The sequence below is a fragment of the Eucyclogobius newberryi genome, unplaced genomic scaffold, assembly GCF_026437365.1.
Source record: "Eucyclogobius newberryi isolate DKJ021-1_F unplaced genomic scaffold, fEucNew1.0.hap1 SCAF_20, whole genome shotgun sequence".
Taxonomy (NCBI): Eukaryota; Metazoa; Chordata; class Actinopteri; order Gobiiformes; family Gobiidae; genus Eucyclogobius; species Eucyclogobius newberryi.
The window spans coordinates 4,316,507-4,333,775 of record NW_027315835.1 but is presented as its reverse complement, the minus strand read 5'-3'; the positions used below and the strand labels follow the sequence as shown (position 1 = coordinate 4,333,775).

Genomic DNA, 17,269 nt, shown 5'->3' with positions numbered 1-17,269 from the left:
GTATTAAGTATATTTTATTCGTATTCATTTTTATTATTATTATTTTTATTATCCCGCGACCCCCGAAAGGAAACAAGCGGTAAAAAATTAATGATGTATTTTTTATTTATTTTATTTATTTTATTTATTTTATTTATTTTATTTATTTTATTTATTTTATTTATTTTATTTATTTTATAAGACATTGCATAATCTCATACAAAAGCATTTCACATTGAATATAAACTAAAGGGCCAGGGTTTCTCAGGAGAGTTATCTTCATTGCAAGGCTGGTTTTCCGCCCAGAAACACCAGGGGGCGACGACGGTCACTTCAAACGCCCTGAAAACACATATTTAACCATCACAGGAACTCACAACACCCTCCAATAAAGTGAAAATGTTACTTATTCAACCCTGAAGCCGACGCTGAACCAGTCAAACACTCCAGACAAATGACCCCAAACTCCCCAAAAAACAAAAACAAAATAAAACCCCCGCAGCCCTGGTCCATGGCCCCTTCTCAAAAGTAAATGTTGACACTGTAATATGTGCATTTTCTTTTTCCCGCCTGTCGTCGGTGCAAGTTCACCTCCAGGTCAGAGATTTACAATAGGTTCCAGATGTGCGGTGTCACTTAGGTTAATCTGTCTGAGTGTTTTCCTCTGAGGGCAGACGGGGACGGGCCGGGGGCCAGTTATGATTAATGCATCAGGGATATGAAGCGATTTAAACACTTTTTACCTCGAATACTCAAACGTTTCGGTGTTTTTGAGTTCGCGCTACAGCAAAGTCGGAGTAAGTAGTACGTGTCGACAACATGAACGACGTGGAGATCAATTCTGAATAAAAAACAGCTTGATTTGTAGAGATTTGCCGCGATTGCTGAGAAGAGATGCTGAAACGTCTCTGAACGACTGAAAACCATGACTTTACATCACTAGTTTTGGACGAGTTTGGGCTCTGGAAGTTTAAATTCTAATATTTAATTCAAGTTTGTTCAGTTTGTTTTGTGTCCCTCTTACTTTTTTAATCGTAGGGGGAAAAACGTATTGTATTGGCAAAGGTTCCGTGGCAAATTAATATTAATCTAGTTCATGTTTGGATATAAAATGGACTTTGAGACATTTTGAATCAAATATAAGCCTCAAGACAGCGACTAAATACAGATACAGTATCGATATCGTGGGCTGCCGTATCGATATGTCGCCATGAGTCATTTTAGTATAATTTCCCACGAATTATTTTGGGACCGCGCTACAATTTTGTCGCTTGTTCAAAGAAAAGAAACTTGTTCACGCCAAAACATGTAACGTTTCAACTTTTTTGATGATGAAAATGGGCGTGTTTCATTGTGAATTTGTGCAGGTCGCGGTTTAACAAAGAAACATGTCAATGAAATGTATTGGGTTCTTTAAAAATAGTGATGTAAAATACGCACAGAACCAGAAACTCAGACGAGGTTCGCAATTATTACAATTTACTTTAGGTTCCGAGGTAAAACTAATCCGTGTCCGGAGAAAGTTTTGTTATCCGTGTTTTCTTTTGCATTTGCGTTGCCCTGTTCTTTCAACTTTAGTCTTAGCGTGTTACATCCTCATTTGTAGCACCATTTTACACTTTATTATCATGCATCATCGTGGGATTGACCCGATGCACTCTTCTCTAACCGCGGCTGTGTTTGTGTGGCGGCTCTCCAGCACGCTGCACGGTCGCATGGCGAGCGAGCACGCGCAGATGAAGGACGAGCTGGAGCTGGTGCGGCAGGACAACGTGCAGCTGGTCCGCGAGCACAACCACGTGAAGCAGGCGTGCGACGAGCTGCGGCGGCTGCACGAGGGCGACCAGCGCGAGGTGGCCGACATGAGGATGCTGCACCAACAGGTAAACGGGGGCGGCGGCGGGAAACGGACCGGAGACCAGCTGGCAGGATGTTCAAACGGGATCAGTTAAAGGAGCTGTACCTGATCTGACTGTCTCACTAGTTCATTTTTAACACATTCCCAACACATTTTTAGCCTCGCAATTACCATATTTTTCATAGTTTTGGCTGGGCTTATACTCCAGAGCGACTTATATGTGATTTTATTCCTTATTTTCACACCGACCACCACAAGAGGGCGCTCTAGGCTCTAAGCGACGCAGAAGAAGAATCTGCACTTCCTCTTCCTCTGGAGTTTGTGGAGTTGTTTAGAAGTGACACAGAGGAAGAAGAATTCAATGGATTTAGTGATTTGGGGTAAAACTGATGCTTTGCTAAACTTGTTAGCATGTTCTTTATGCTATAGTTATCTGAATAACTGTTCATATGTTACGCTAACATACCAGACACTTACCACAGTTCTGTCTGTGCCTCATGTAGCTGAAGGTGTTGGCGTTAGCATACGTCATGTAGCTGAAGGTGTTAGCGTTAGCATACGTCATGTAGCTGAAGGTGTAAGCGTTAGCATACGTCATGTAGCTGAAGGTGTTAGCGTTAGCATACGTCCTGTAGCTGAAGGTGTTAGCGTTAGCATACGTCATGTAGCTGAAGGTGTTAGCGTTAGCATACGTCATGTAGCTGAAGGTGTTAGCGTTAGCATACGTCATGTAGCTGAAGGTGTTAGCGTTAGCATACATCATGTAGCTGAAGGTGTTAGCGTTAGCATACGTCATGTAGCTGAAGGTGTTAGCATTAGCATACGTCATGTAGCTGAAGGTGTTAGCATTAGCATACGTCATGTAGCTGAAGGTGTTAGCATTAGCATACGTCATGTAGCTGAAGGTGTTAGCATTAGCATACGTACACCTATTCACCATGTTCTCTCATCTGTTATTATTTTACTATACTCCAGTGTGACTTTTATAAAACGACAAATACGGTATTCACTGCTGGTTCATTACTCGCAGCGCGCTTCCTTTTCACGGGGGGGAAATGCTTTAAAATGAAATGCAGATGGAACACGGCGGTCTCATTTTGACCCTAAAAGCTCAAACACCTTCATGAAATCTGGTTGAAGTGCAGAGTTGTCGCGTCGCTTAGAGCCCAGAGCGCCCTCTTGTGAAATGTGGTTGGCAGTGTGAAAATAATGAATAAGATCACATATAAGTCGCACCCCGGCCAAACTGTGTAATGTATGTGCGACTTATAGTCCGGAAAATACGGTAAAAGGTCTTTTTTTTTTCCCTCCCTTTGCTCAAACTCGGAGCTCTGCAGGTTAGACTCTCAGATGGTTTAAGAGGACTCTGTCTGCTCGGCCTCACAGGACACGCCTCTTCTGTCTGCTCGGCCTCACAGGACACGCCTCTTCTGTCTGACACGCCTCCTCTGCCTGTGTCTTTAATAACGGGAAAAGGAAACGCTCGTCCATCTCAATGTCCCCGGCCTTTATTTGGAAAACCACCGCTCATTTAAATGAGATCAGCGCTGGCAGGTCACGATAACTCCCGCCGCAAAAGAGGTTATACACCGGTTCCTCGTCCGTTCCTTCCTCTCAAAGCAAAGAGGTGATTTAGAGAAATGTGTGAAGTTTTATACGACCGACGCTGGCCCGATTTGAACTCCCAGGAGGTAAAATGGAAGAACTGAACCTATTCTCGATGGAGTTGTGCTTGTTTATTCCAAAACGAAGACATTTTGTACTCGCGGCGTGGTTCTTCCTCTGCCTTTTCATGACTCATCAAAAAGACTTACTGTTGTTTCACCATTACTTGTCTAAAGAATAAGTAAAACTGTCCTTTCTTTTTTATTTGAGATGTTCTAATTATTGACAAGGATTTCTCTGCAGATTTAATCCAGATTTTTGACTTCAAATAAGAAAAATAGTAAGAAAAATAGTAAGAATAATAGTAAGAAAAATAGTAAGAAAAATGATAATATGAAGAATAATGTATTATGATAATAATTACACTAATGAATCATAATTGGTAATGATTTCATGAACATAAAAGATACGGACGTTTAATCTGTGCCATTTTAAACAAATAATATTCACAAAGTCGGACTTCTGCTCAAAACCACATGTTTTTACTGACTTACTTCAAAAACCCACACAAATAATTGACCGTTTTACACGTCTCAATCTGTGAATATTTCAGTTAATTTTCCATTGATACAGCAACGACCCAACACGATGCACGATACGATACACTTTGCCCTGAACTCTCCTCTGGTCCTGCAGGTGATGAGAGAGGGCTCGTCCGAGGTCCTGACCAAGCTCTACGACAGCGCCGTGGACAAGTTCGAGGCGCTGAAGACGGACTACGAGACGCTGCGGAAACGCTACAACGACAACATGGCCAGCCACAACGCCGACCTGAGCCGACTGGACCAGGCCGAGGAGGAGAACCACCAACTCCAGAAGCAGCTGGAGGTCCTGCTGAAGCAACGCGACGCCGCCTTCCACTACCAGCAGCAATACTCCTCCTCCTCCATACGCAGGTCTATATCCAGCATGTTAACGTAACATATGAACAGTTATTCAGAGAACTATAGCATAAAGAACACGCTAACAAGTTTACCAAAGCATCAGTTTTACCCCAAATCACTAAATCCACTGAATTCTTCTTCCTCTGTATCACTTCTAAACAACTCCACAAACTCCAGAGGAAGAGGAAGTGCAGATTCTTCTTCTGCGTCGTTTAGAGCCTAGAGCGCCCTCTTGTGGTTGTCAGTGTGAATGTAACAAATCATCACAAATAAGTCGCTCTGGAGTATAAGTATATAAGTATAAGTCGCACCTCGGCCAAAACTATGAAAAAAGGTCCAACTTATAGTCCGGAAAATACGGTACACCTTTTAATTAGCCTTAAAAATGACTGTATTTACAAAGACTTGATTTATAATACAACAAAATAGATGATTAAATATGATGAATCAATTTAGTTTTGCGATTAGTGTTATCTGGAGATTTGAATGACTTTTTACATATAAATATCTTAATTAATCTTAAATCTTACTTTAAATAACTTTGTGTTAGTTTGTGATCTTGTGGTGCAGTTTCAGTCACAATCTTAATTATAGCCATAGTAATAGAGAGATTTTATTAAAAAACAGAAGCAATATTTGAGTTGCTTGAAAGTTTATAAGGTAAAGAATTAGTGCAGACGTCATTTTAAACCTTTTTCATTTTTCCATCGTTACATTTTCTTCTTTATCTGTGCAAACGCAGAGGGAAAATGCCGTTTGTTCTTAATTAGAAGCATTATTCCAGGACAGATGTTCCTCTGCTCGTGTCCAGAAGAGTTCACCTTCTTGAAGCTTCTCATCCGTTCAACCAAATGAAATCATCTAAATTTAGAACCCGGTGCTTTAGTCAATTAGATTCAGGCATTTACTCTTAGTTTAATTGCCAATTAAAGTCTGTGTTCTTGCCCTTTTTAATTACATCATGTTGTACATCAAAGACTTTTTCCCAAAAGGTTTAGTCGTAGGAATTGTTTAGGAAGTGTTCTTTTTTAATTTGTTCTTTATTTATTCTTTAGAACAGAAATAACTAAACTTGTCTGGCCTCTTGTATATTCTAAATAGAAATAGAAATATTATGGATTTCTAACACAATTTTCTTGCTATTTTTACTTTTCTTTATATATAGTTTTATATATTGTTTTGGTTTAAATGTATATTTAAATCTGATCATATTCGACCAGTTTTTAAGTTAATTTTCCCGAAAGATGTATTTTACACCAACAGCTTAAACACACTTTAGTTTAAGTGCAGTCCCTCCAGAAGTTTAATGTCAAATTATTAGTTTTTATTTTTATTTTTTTATTAATAATTTTTTATTAATATTATTGTACTTTTTATAGTTATTTTCAATTTGTTTTACCAAATAAAGGTGAAATAACTGAAGACTTTTACATAGATAATATTTTTGAATAAATAGTATTATTGATAACAATCTGAAATAGTTTATTCTTTTTTGACATTTTGATATAATAATGTAGTTGTTTCGTGTTTTGGCTCGTGTTTTTAAAGCCAATCGATTAATTACTGCAGCCAAAATTTGTTTCATAATTAATAATATTTGTAACACAATCATTTAATAGTCCTGACTTCAGAAATTGTCCTTTTTTATTCTTTGTGACATAATGACATTTACTTTGTGTCCTAGTTACTTTAAACTATATTGCTAATGCTAAAGGCTGAACAAACTCTGTATTTAATGTAAAGTTTACATTTGATTTTAGTTTAAATTTGCACTGATCGAATTCTTTTGAAAATCCGCCTCGTTTCGTGATGAACAGATTTTAGAGTCCAATAAAAGAGGCGTTTCAGCTTCACCCGGGCTGTCTGAATAAGTAAAGTACTTGATTAATTGATGTCATTTTACGCGGGCGAGTCGCTGGACGATAGAGGCCACTTTGAGGTCTCTTTTAGGCTGAGCCAGCAGAAAACTCCAAAATGCAGAGCTTAAAATAGTGAACGCGATATTAAGAGCGTAGTTACTTTACACAAGCCACGCCTACATTTAGGACAGTTTGCAGTCGTTAAAATCCAATATTTTGAGTTTAAGATGATGAATACGTTTTACGCCAGCTACAATCTGAAAATGTGATGTTTTAAAAGTTCTGAACAACATTTTACATATGATTAAAAGCCATTTATAATCTTGAAACCACAAATTATCTCTCCGTTTGCCCAAAGAACTGGCACTGTTGAATACAAATCTATAATCCACTTTATATTGTGTAAATATTCTCTATCTAGAACCTTTATTTTGTCGTTAATTGTTTGTCTTGATAATTGTCGTCATCATTAGTGACGGAGAGTTAAATTTAAACCTAAACATAAGGTGCTGTCATCTTTTGTTTTGTCTGTGAATAAAGTTTTCATAAATCCTGATAAAGTGAAATTTAAATTGTCTAATGGCAGATTCTAACTCGTGTTGTCTATACTATGGAATAGACTCTATACTCGATACGATACTGATTTCGATATCACAATAATAATTTAAAAATACGTAATTTTTTAGACAATGGATGGACTTTTTCTGTCTTTTGTTTTTATTGCAAAAAAAAGAGAGCAGAGTTGCATCTCCACAGATCTGACCTGTAAGTATCTGTACTTTCACAAACAAATACTCAAGTCAATTAAAAGTATCACATGAAAAAAATCTACTCGAGTTAAACTGTTGAAGTTTTAGTTAAAAGTAAAAGCGTCCAAAGCCCGATGTGATCTTGATACAGAATTGTGCTGATTTTTGGTCAAAGGAAGCGACTGATACAAGTCATTTTTATATTTTTTGTCTAAACTTTAACTCAAGACGGACATTTTCTTTTCTTTTTATTTCATGTAAAAAAAAATTAAGTATATATACAATAGAAACAGAACAATAATATGAAATGATAATGATAATAATAATAATAATGATGATGATGATGATGATGATGATGATGATTATTTTAAATAATAATACAAAAATAAATTATGATGAATAAAATTAAGGCACTGTCCAATAGTCAAGTCTCATTTAGTCCAAAATGTATCAAAATAATCAATTTCCAACTTTAATCCCAATTTAATTTTTTTTCATTTGTCTGATGTTTATTACAAGACGAACATTTTCAATTAAGATTTGTTTTAAAGCGTTTAAAGAACATAAAAAACAAAAACGGCACAAGACCAGAGGGAGTACAACAGAGAAAAAAATAAAAGACATCCTATTCAAACTTGCTGATTTACACTTCTAGTCAGTGTAATTTTTTCTTCTTTTTTTCTAATATCCAATATCATGTCTGACTAATGTTTGATTGTCGGTACATTTTGTGTCATCCATTTTTTTGGAAGACATTTTCAACAAAAAATAACTGAAGATAAAGGTTTAGATCATTCTCAAACTGTTCAGAAAAGGTCCGTCCTGGTTCTGTGTGCTTTTATTTAATCGTTGGTCTTAGCTTTGATGCTAGTTTTAGTCGGCGTTAGAATCCGACTCTGACCGTTGCCGTTGACGCTCTGGGTTTTCGGTCCCAGGTTCGACTCCACGCAGCAGGAGCTGTCCAAGGCCGCCGCCCAGTACAAGGAGCTCCAGCGGGAGATGGAGCGCCTCCAGTCCGAGACCACCCGGCTGAAGACGCAGCAGCTGAAGGCGCTGAAGGACTGCGACAAGCACAAAGAGGAGCGCGACTCGGTCATGCGCGAGTACCGGCTGATCATGAGCGAGCGCGACCAGGTCATCAAGGAGGTGGACCGCCTGACCACCGGGCTGGAGGCGGCCCAGGCCCGGCTGAAGAACACCTCGTCAGAGCGACGCGTGGCCAACGAGGAGATGGAGGCGCTCAGACAGGTGAGAGAGACGACACAGGCAAACGGGGAGCTAAACATGCGCTTTTCGGTCTGATTCAGCTCTAAGATTAAAGCGCCCCCTACAGGTCTGACGACTCGAACTCAAAATCGGTTAAATAGGTATAGTTTGAATTTTGCTAAAAGTTGTAAAAATGTTATCACAGAATAGCACATTTTTTTTAGGTTTATAATTTCACTTCCTGTTTGTAATTGATGACATCACACTAGGAAATTACCCAGCAAACACTGGGCCAAAACTCATCTAATGTCACAATTAAAAATATATGAGAGCGACTTTATTTTGTTGAATTCATGTTTAGAGAGTCAATAAAGTTGTTTATTTTGTGTAAATTCTGTAAATTCTGAGTGTTGCTAGTGTTTTTGAAGTTTTTTTTTCACAAATACCTGCTAAATTGGTGTAAAACTATAATTTAAATGTATAAATACACAAATAAAGTCAAAATTAGAAAATCATAAACTGTCATAGGCCCTTTTAAACTAGAGCATAATTTATTGGGCTGTATGTCATTTAGTCGATTAATCGGTTGGTGGAATCTTAGTCGACCAATCTTTTTCATTCAATTATAATTGTTTAAATGGGGCACCAGCCATAATGATAAGGTACAGAGTAAGTTAGCGGAAATGGTTTGTGTTTCTGGGGTATTCACAAGTAAAAAGGCAGATTAAACTCATCGTCAGCTCACTCCACGATGCAATTTACCACTTTGCACAAAGACCAGGAAGTCTGTCAGCGTCCAAAAAAAATCCCTGTCTTTTGTCCCGCCCGTCTCAGGAGCTGTCGTCTGCACTGGTGGACCGGGACCGCGCCATCTGCGAGAAGAACGAGCTCCTGGAGAAGTACTGCCACGAGGTGAAGGACAAGGCTGAGGCCCAGAAGGAGCTGAGCGAGGCCTGCAAAGACATCGAGACGGCGCGGGAAGAGCGGGACGTGGCCCGCAAAGAGAGGACCGAGGCCATCGTCCAGAGGGACACGCTGCTGCGGGAGTACTACACGGCCAGACAGGTACTGCACGGCCAGACAGGTACTGCACGGCCAGACAGGTACTGCACGGCCAGACAGGTACTGCACGGCCAGACAGTTACTGCACGGCCAGACAGTTACTGCACGGCCAGACAGTTACTGCACGGCCAGACAGTTACTGCACGGCCAGACAGTTACTGCACGGCCAGACAGTTACTGCACGGCCAGACAGGTACTGCACGGCCAGACAGGTACTGCACGGCCAGACAGGTACTGCACCATGTTTGGTCGACTCTGCTTCATCTGGTTTACCATTGGTCCAGTTCTAAACCAGTTTGATTGGAGATGGTACATTTCCAGTGCGTATTTCATCTGACGTCAGCCAAAGCCAACGCACGACAAAGAAACATGAAAACCAATAAAAACTACAAAACCAATAACAGCTCAGGCTGCACACGGTTCCTTTTTTGTTTGGGTGACGTCATCTGCTCACATAGGACCGTAGAGCCCCAGAACCACTAGAGCCCCAGAACCACTAGAGCCCCAGAACCACTAGAGCCCCTAAAGAGGGCCCCAGAACCCCTAGAGCCCCAGAACCACTAGAGCCCCAGAACCACTAGAGCCCCAGAACCACTAGAGCCCCAGAACCACTAGAGCCCCAGAACCACTAGAGCCCCTAGAGAGGGCCCCAGAACCACTAGAGCCCCTAGAGAGGGCCCCAGAACCACTAGAGCCCCTAGAGAGGGCCCCAGAACCCCTAGAGCCCCTAAAGAGGGCCCCAGAACCCCTAGAGCCCCAGAACCACTAGAGCCCCAGAACCACTAGAGCCCCAGAACCACTAGAGCCCCAGAACCACTAGAGCCCCAGAACCACTAGAGCCCCTAAAGAGGGCCCCAGAACCCCTAGAGCCCCAGAACCACTAGAGCCCCAGAACCACTAGAGCCCCAGAACCACTAGAGCCCCAGAACCACTAGAGCCCCTAGAGAGGGCCCCAGAACCACTAGAGCCCCTAGAGAGGGCCCCAGAACCCCTAGAGCCCCAGAACCACTAGAGCCCCAGAACCACTAGAGCCCCAGAACCACTAGAGCCCCAGAACCACTAGAGCCCCAGAACCACTAGAGCCCCAGAACCACTAGAGCCCCTAGAGAGGGCCCCAGAACCCCTAGAGCCGCAGAACCCCTAGAGCCCCAGAACCACTAGAGCCCCCCAGAACCACTAGAGCCCCAGAACCACTAGAGCCCCTAGAGAGGGCCCCAGAACCACTAGAGCCCCTAGAGAGGGCCCCAGAACCACTAGAGCCCCAGAACCACTAGAGCCCCAGAACCACTAGAGCAGGGATGGGCAATTATTTCCTCCGAGGGCCATATTCTAATCCAGGCAAGTAGCGGAAGGCCGGCCTGCGATCATTGATGTGAAAAAAAAAAATGTTTTTGAATTAAATCAATTGAGCCTAAAATCACTTTTCTGTGTGCAGAAAGTGCAGACAGATGCCTAAGGGCAAAAAAAAATATTACTTGGCATGTTTGGCGGGCCGGATTATAAAGACAAACGGGCCGTATGTGGCCCGCAGGCCGTAGTTTGCCCACCCCTGCCCTAGAGAGATGGCCAGAGCACGCCGGGAACCCTAGAGCCACGCGTCTATAAACTGTAGTTGTCATAGAAACCACAGCCATGTTCACATTGTGACTTTATGAAATGCTTTATTTCCATTGAACTCTCGTCAGAAGCTGTTCCAAACGCTCCAGATTTACAAATACAGAGCCTGATTTATTCCCCCCGTGTCCGTCATCCCTCCTCCTCATGTCAAGTTATCTCCATCTGGCTCGTGTTCCACTCATTGATTTTTCCTCACGTTTTTCCACGACGCACTTTGCCAGATTAATTGCCCTAAAAGTCTATGTTTAACACTGCATTAGGGAATTACCTCCAGACTCAGTAAAATGGCCTTTTTTGGACTTTGACGTGCACAAAAATCGCAGCGTATCCAAAAAATATAATTAGACGGCCGGTGTTGGAAGGAAGGGTTTTGCCGGGCTAAAACAGAGACGCATGAGGCGGAGCCTTGATGTGGGACGTTTCAATGCGTCTGAGCCACAACCCTCAATCAGAGCTGCTTTGTAAATATAATGAGTTTATTTATGGAGAAAAGGACGCTGCATTTTAAATAACGGGCTTTTTATGATGCTGCCTGCACTGGGCCCAACCTGGAGAATCTCTGTTTCTGTGGTGACGGGGGAAATGTACACAATACTTATGTATATACAAATAACATTTTACATAATAATTATTAAAAATACATTTTTAATTTTTTTAAAATATATTCTGATTTTATGTATACATTTTTGGTTTTATTTGATATTTTATTTATTTTATTTATTTTATTTATTTTATTTATTTTATTTATTTTATTTCAAAATTGTGAATCAGTTGACACAAAATATAAGCGTCTGCAAATCGTCCACAAAATATTACAATAAGACTTAACTTTGCTCTTTTAAGCAATACATTTAATTAGTCATTGACTGTTGAAGCCTCTGACCCCTGGACTGTTGAAGCCTCTGACCCCTGGACTGTTGAAGCCTCTGACGCCTGGACTGTTGAAGCCTCTGACCCCTGGACTGTTGAAGCCTCTGACCCCTGGACTGTTGAAGCCTCTGACGCCTGGACTGTTGAAGCCTCTGACCCCTGGACTGTTGAAGCCTCTGACCCCTGGACTGTTGAAGCCCGACCCCTGGACTGTTGAAGCTTGACCCCTGGACTGTTGAAGCCCGACCCCTGGACTGTTGAAGCCTGACCCCTGGACTGTTGAAGCCTGACCCCTGAACTGTTGAAGCCTGACCCCTGGACTGTTGAAGCCTGACCCCCGGACTGTTGAAGCCTGACCCCTGAACTGTTGAAGCCTGACCCCTGGACTGTTGAAGCCTGACCCCTGGACTGTTGAAGCCTGACCCCTGGACTGTTGAAGCCTGACCCCTGGACTGTTGAAGCCTGACCCCTGGACTGTTGAAGCCTGACCCCTGAACTGTTGAAGCCTGACCCCTGAACTGTTGAAGCCCGACCCCTGGCGGTCACTCGGAGTCAAAAAATGGCAACATTTAGATTTTTTTTTTTGCCTTCAAAGTAAAAAATTAAGGTTTTACCTACCGACCAACCCACTTGAAAAATGTTGGGTCGGGTTACTGCAAACAGACACTTTATTTGGGGCAGCCTAAACGTAAAACTAATATTCTCATTATTTCCTCTCTCAAAAAATCTAAAAATAATCGATACATTTTTGTTCCACCCAGAATTGCCTTTTATACTTATGGTTGAGAAAACTAATACATTTTTCTTGTACATGTATATTTTTTAATCATGACATTTTTCCACTTTTCCCCTCGTCTTCCTCAGAAACAAGACTCTGCGACTCTGGACATGGAGCGCGCCGACAAAGAGATGGAGACGCTGAGGAAACAGTACGAGGCCATCTCCCAGGAGCTGAAGGACGGGCTGCAGGAGGCCGAGGTCGCCAAGTGCAGACGCGACTGGGCCTTTCAGGAGCGGGACAAGATCGTGGCCGAGCGGGAGAGCATACGGTAACGGGAACTCCAGAGATTCCCCTGCTCTGCCTCGAACGTTTGAGTTACTGCTAAGAAAAAATACCTTGGAAAGACGTGTGTTCTGTTAGCGGCCTCGCCTCTCCACAGAGCTAACGTGTGACTTGGAAGATTATCCATCCATCCATCCATCCATCTTCTGCCGCTTTATCCGGGGCCGGGTCGCGGGGGCAGCAGTCTGAGCAGGGACTCCCAGACTTCCTTCTCCCCAGACACTTCCTCTAACTCCTCCGGGGGGATCCCGAGGCGTTCCCAGGCCAGCCGAGAGACATAGTCTCTCCAGCGTGTCCTGGGTCTTCCCCGGGGCCTCTTCCCGGTGGGACATGCCTGAAACACCTCCCGAGGGAGGCGCCCAGGAGGCATCCGGAACAGATGCCCGAGCCACCTCAGCTGGCTCCTCTCGACGTGGAGGAGCAGCGGCTCTACTCCGAGCTCCCCCCGTGTGGCCGAGCTCCTCACCTTATCTCTAAGGGAGCGCCCAGCCACCCGGCGGAGGAAACTCATTTCGACCGCTTGTATCCGCGATCTTGTTCTTTCGGTCACTACCCAAAGCTCATGACCATAGGTGAGGTCAGGAACGTAGACCGACCGGTAAATAGAGAGCTTTGCCTTTCGGCTCAGCTCCCTCTTTACCACAACGGTCCGATGCAGCGACTGCATCACTGCAGCCGCTGCACCGATCCGCCTGTCGATCTCACGCTCCATCCTTCCCTCACTCGTGAACAAGACCCCGAGATACTTGAACTCCTCCACTTGGGGCAAGGACACCCCACCCACCTGGAGAGGGCAAGCCACCTTTTTCCGGTCGAGAACCATGGCCTCGGATTTGGAGGTGCTGATTCTCATCCCAGCCGCTTCACACTCGGCTGCAAACCGTCCCAGTGCATGTTGCAGGTCCGGGTTTGATGGAGCCATCAGGACAACATCGTCTGCAAACAGCAGAGATGAGATCCTGTGGTCCCCAAACCGGACCCCCTCCAACCCCTGACTGCGCCTAGAAATTCTGTCCATAAAAATTATGAACAGAACCGGTGACACAGGGCAGCCCTGGCGGAGTCCAACATGCACTGGGAACAGGTCTGACTTACTGCCGGCAATGCGAACACAGCTCCTGCTCCGGTCATACAGGGACCGGACAGCCCTGAGCAAAGGGCCCCGGACCCCGTACTCCCGGAGCACCCCCCAAAGGACACCCCGAGGGACACGGTCAAAAGCCTTCTCCAGATCCACAAAGCACATGTGGACTGGTTGGGCAAACTCCCATGAACCCTCGAGCACCCGATGGAGGGTATAGAGCTGGTCCAGTGTTCCACGACCGGGACGAAAACCACTCTGCTCCTCCTGAATCCGAGGTTCGACTATCGGTCGGATTCTCCTCTCCAGTACCTTGGAATAGACCTTACCCGGGAGGCTGAGGAGTGTGATCCCTCTGTAGTTGGAACACACCCTCCGGTCCCCCTTCTTGAACAGAGGGACCACCACCCCGGTCTGCCAGTCCAGAGGCATGGTCCCCGAACGCCACGCGATGTTGCAGAGACGTGTCAACCAAGACAGTCCTACAACATCCAGATACTTTAGGTACTCAGGGCGGATCTCATCCACCCCCGGAGCCCTGCCACCGAGGAGTTTGCGGACAACCTCAGTGACTTCAGCTTGAGTGATGGATGAGCCAGCCTCCGAGTCCCCGGTCTCTACTTCCTCTTCGGAAGACGTGACTGAGGGATTAAGGAGATCCTCAAAGTATTCCTTCCACCGTCCGACGACATCCCCAGTCGAGGTCAGCAGGCCTCCACCCGCACCGTAAACGGTGTTTGTGAGACACTGCTTCCCCTTCCTGAGGCGCCGGACGGTTTGCCAGAATTTCTTTGGTGCCGACCGATAGTCCTCCTCCATGGCCTCCCCGAACTCCTCCCAGGCCCGGGTTTTTGCCTCTGCGACAGCACGAGCTGCGGCTCGCTTGGCCTGCCGATACCCGTCGATGACCTCCGGAGACCTACAAGCCAGAGTGGCCTGATAGGCCTCCTTCTTTAGTCTGACGGCATCCCTTACTTCCGGTGTCCACCACCGGGTTCGGGGGTTGCCGCCACGACAGGCACCGGAGACCTTGCGACCACAGCTCCGAGCAGCCGCATCAACAATGGAGGCGGAGAACATGGTCCACTCGGACTCAATGTCCCCAGCCTCCCCCGGGACATGGGAGAAGCTCTCCCGGAGGTGCGAGTTGAATACCCTACTGACAGAGGGCTCCACTAGACGTTCCCAACAGACCCTCACAATGCGCTTGGGTCTGCCAAGTCTGTCCGGCTTCCTCCTCCGCCAGCGGATCCAACTCACCACCAGGTGGTGATCGGTTGACAACTCTGCCCCTCTCTTCACCCGAGTGTCCAAGACACGCGGCCGGAGGTCTGATGACACGACAACTAAGTCGATCATTGACCTCCGGCCTAGGGTGTCCTGGTGCCACGTGCACTGATGGACACCCTTGTGCTTGAACATGGTGTTCGTTATGGACAATCCGTGGCTAGCACAGAAGTCCAATAACTGAACACCGCTCGGGTTCAGATCGGGGAAGCCGTTCTTCCCGATCACCCCTCTCCAGGTGTCACTGTCATTGCCCACGTGGGCGTTGAAGTCCCCCAGTAGAACAACGGAGTCCCCGGTCGGTGCACTGTCCAGTACCCCTCCCAAGGACTCCAAGAAGGCCGGGTACTCTGCACTGCTGTTCGGCCCGTAGGCCGCCACAACAGTGAGAGACCTGTCCCCCACCCGAAGGCGGAGGGACGCGACCCTCTCGTTCACCGGGGTAAACTCCAACACGTGGCGGCTGAGCTGAGGGGCTATCAGCAAGCCCACACCAGCCCGCCGCCTCTCCCCGCGGGCAACACCAGAGAAGTGGAGCGTCCAGCCCCTCTCGAGGAGATGGGTTCCAGAGCCCAAACTGTGCGTGGAGGTGAGGCCGACTATATCTAGTCGGTATCGCTCAACCTCCCGCACAAGCTCAGGCTCTTTCCCCCCCAGCGAGGTGACATTCCATGTCCCCAGAGTTAGTCTCTGTGTCTGGAGATCTGGTCACCGAGGCCCCTGCCGTCGACTGCCGCCCAGATCTCTCTGCACCGGCCCCTTATGGATCCTCCTGCGGGTGGTGGGCCCACGGGAGGGCGGCCCCACGTCGCTCTTTCGGGCTGTGCCCGCCCGGGCCCCGTGGGGTAAGACCCGGCCACCAGGCGCTCGCCATGGAGCACCCATCCCAGGCCTGGCTCCAGGATGGGGCCCCGGTGACGCCGATCCGGGCGACGTGAACTGCCTTGATTGTGTCGTCGTCATAAGAGGCTTCTGAACCGATCTTTGTCTGACCCGTCACCTAGGACCTGTTTGCCTTGGGAGACCCTACCAGGGGCATGAAGCCCCCGACAACATAGCTCCCGGGATCATTCGGGCACTCAAACCCCTCCACCACGTTAAGGTGTCGGTTCAAGGAGGAGTTGGAAGATTATATATAGTGTTTTGAGCTTTTAGATGAAAGTTCTTACAGTTGTGGAGGAAAGTGCAAAAAAATAAAAGAAGTGTACTGAAGAAGCAGCACATTTGACTTTTTCTTGACTACGTTTGGAAGCAAGAATATGCACTGTGTTTTCCGTAGTATAAGTCGCACCAGCTAAAAAATGCATAATGGAGAAGAAAAAAACGTATATAAGTCTCACTGGAGTATAAGTCTCACCAGCCAAAAAATGCATAATGGAGAAGAAAAACACATATATAAGTCTCACTGGAGTATAAGTCGCACTTTTGGGGAAATTTATTTGATAAAATCCAAGACCAAGAACAGACATTTCATCTTGAAATGCAGTTTAAAATAACAGATGAGAGAACATGGTGAATAGGTGTACGTATGCTAACGCTAACACCTACAGCTACATGACGTATGCTAACGCTAACACCTTCAGCTACATGACGTATGCTAACGCTAACACCTTCAGCTACATGACGTATGCTAACGCTAACACCTTCAGCTACATGACGTATGCTAACGCTAACACCTACAGCTACATGACGTATGCTAATGCTAACACCTTCAGCTACATGACGTATGCTAATGCTAACACCTTCAGCTACATGACTCATGCTAACGCTAACACCTACAGCTACATGACGTATGCTAACGCTAACACCTTCAGCTACATGACGTATGCTAACGCTAACACCTTCAGCTACATGACGTATGCTAACGCTAACACCTTCAGCTACATGACGTATGCTAACGCTAACACCTTCAGCTACATGACGTATGCTAACGCTAACACCTTCAGCTACATGAGGCACAGACAGAACTGTGGTAAGTGTCTGGTATGTTAGCGTAACATATGAACAGTTATTCAGATAACTATAGCATAAAGAACATGCTAACAAGTTTAGCAAAGCATCAGTTTTACCCCAAATCACTAAATCCATT

At 45.4% G+C, this 17,269-nt stretch overlaps 1 protein-coding gene across 2 annotated transcripts in view; it reads left to right on the top strand.

Annotated features, from left to right (window-relative positions):
* The window catches only part of LOC140369028 (disks large homolog 5-like), an 84,626-nt gene that overhangs the window by 22,311 nt on the left and 45,046 nt on the right, over positions 1-17,269 (top strand). For both annotated transcript variants that reach the window (XM_072456233.1, XM_072456234.1), the window contains 5 exons: positions 1,679-1,862; positions 4,139-4,398; positions 7,930-8,242; positions 9,035-9,265; positions 12,614-12,798. In XM_072456233.1, coding sequence (XP_072312334.1) covers positions 1,679-1,862; positions 4,139-4,398; positions 7,930-8,242; positions 9,035-9,265; positions 12,614-12,798 — 1,173 coding nt within the window. The remainder of the gene's footprint in view (positions 1-1,678; positions 1,863-4,138; positions 4,399-7,929; positions 8,243-9,034; positions 9,266-12,613; positions 12,799-17,269) is intronic.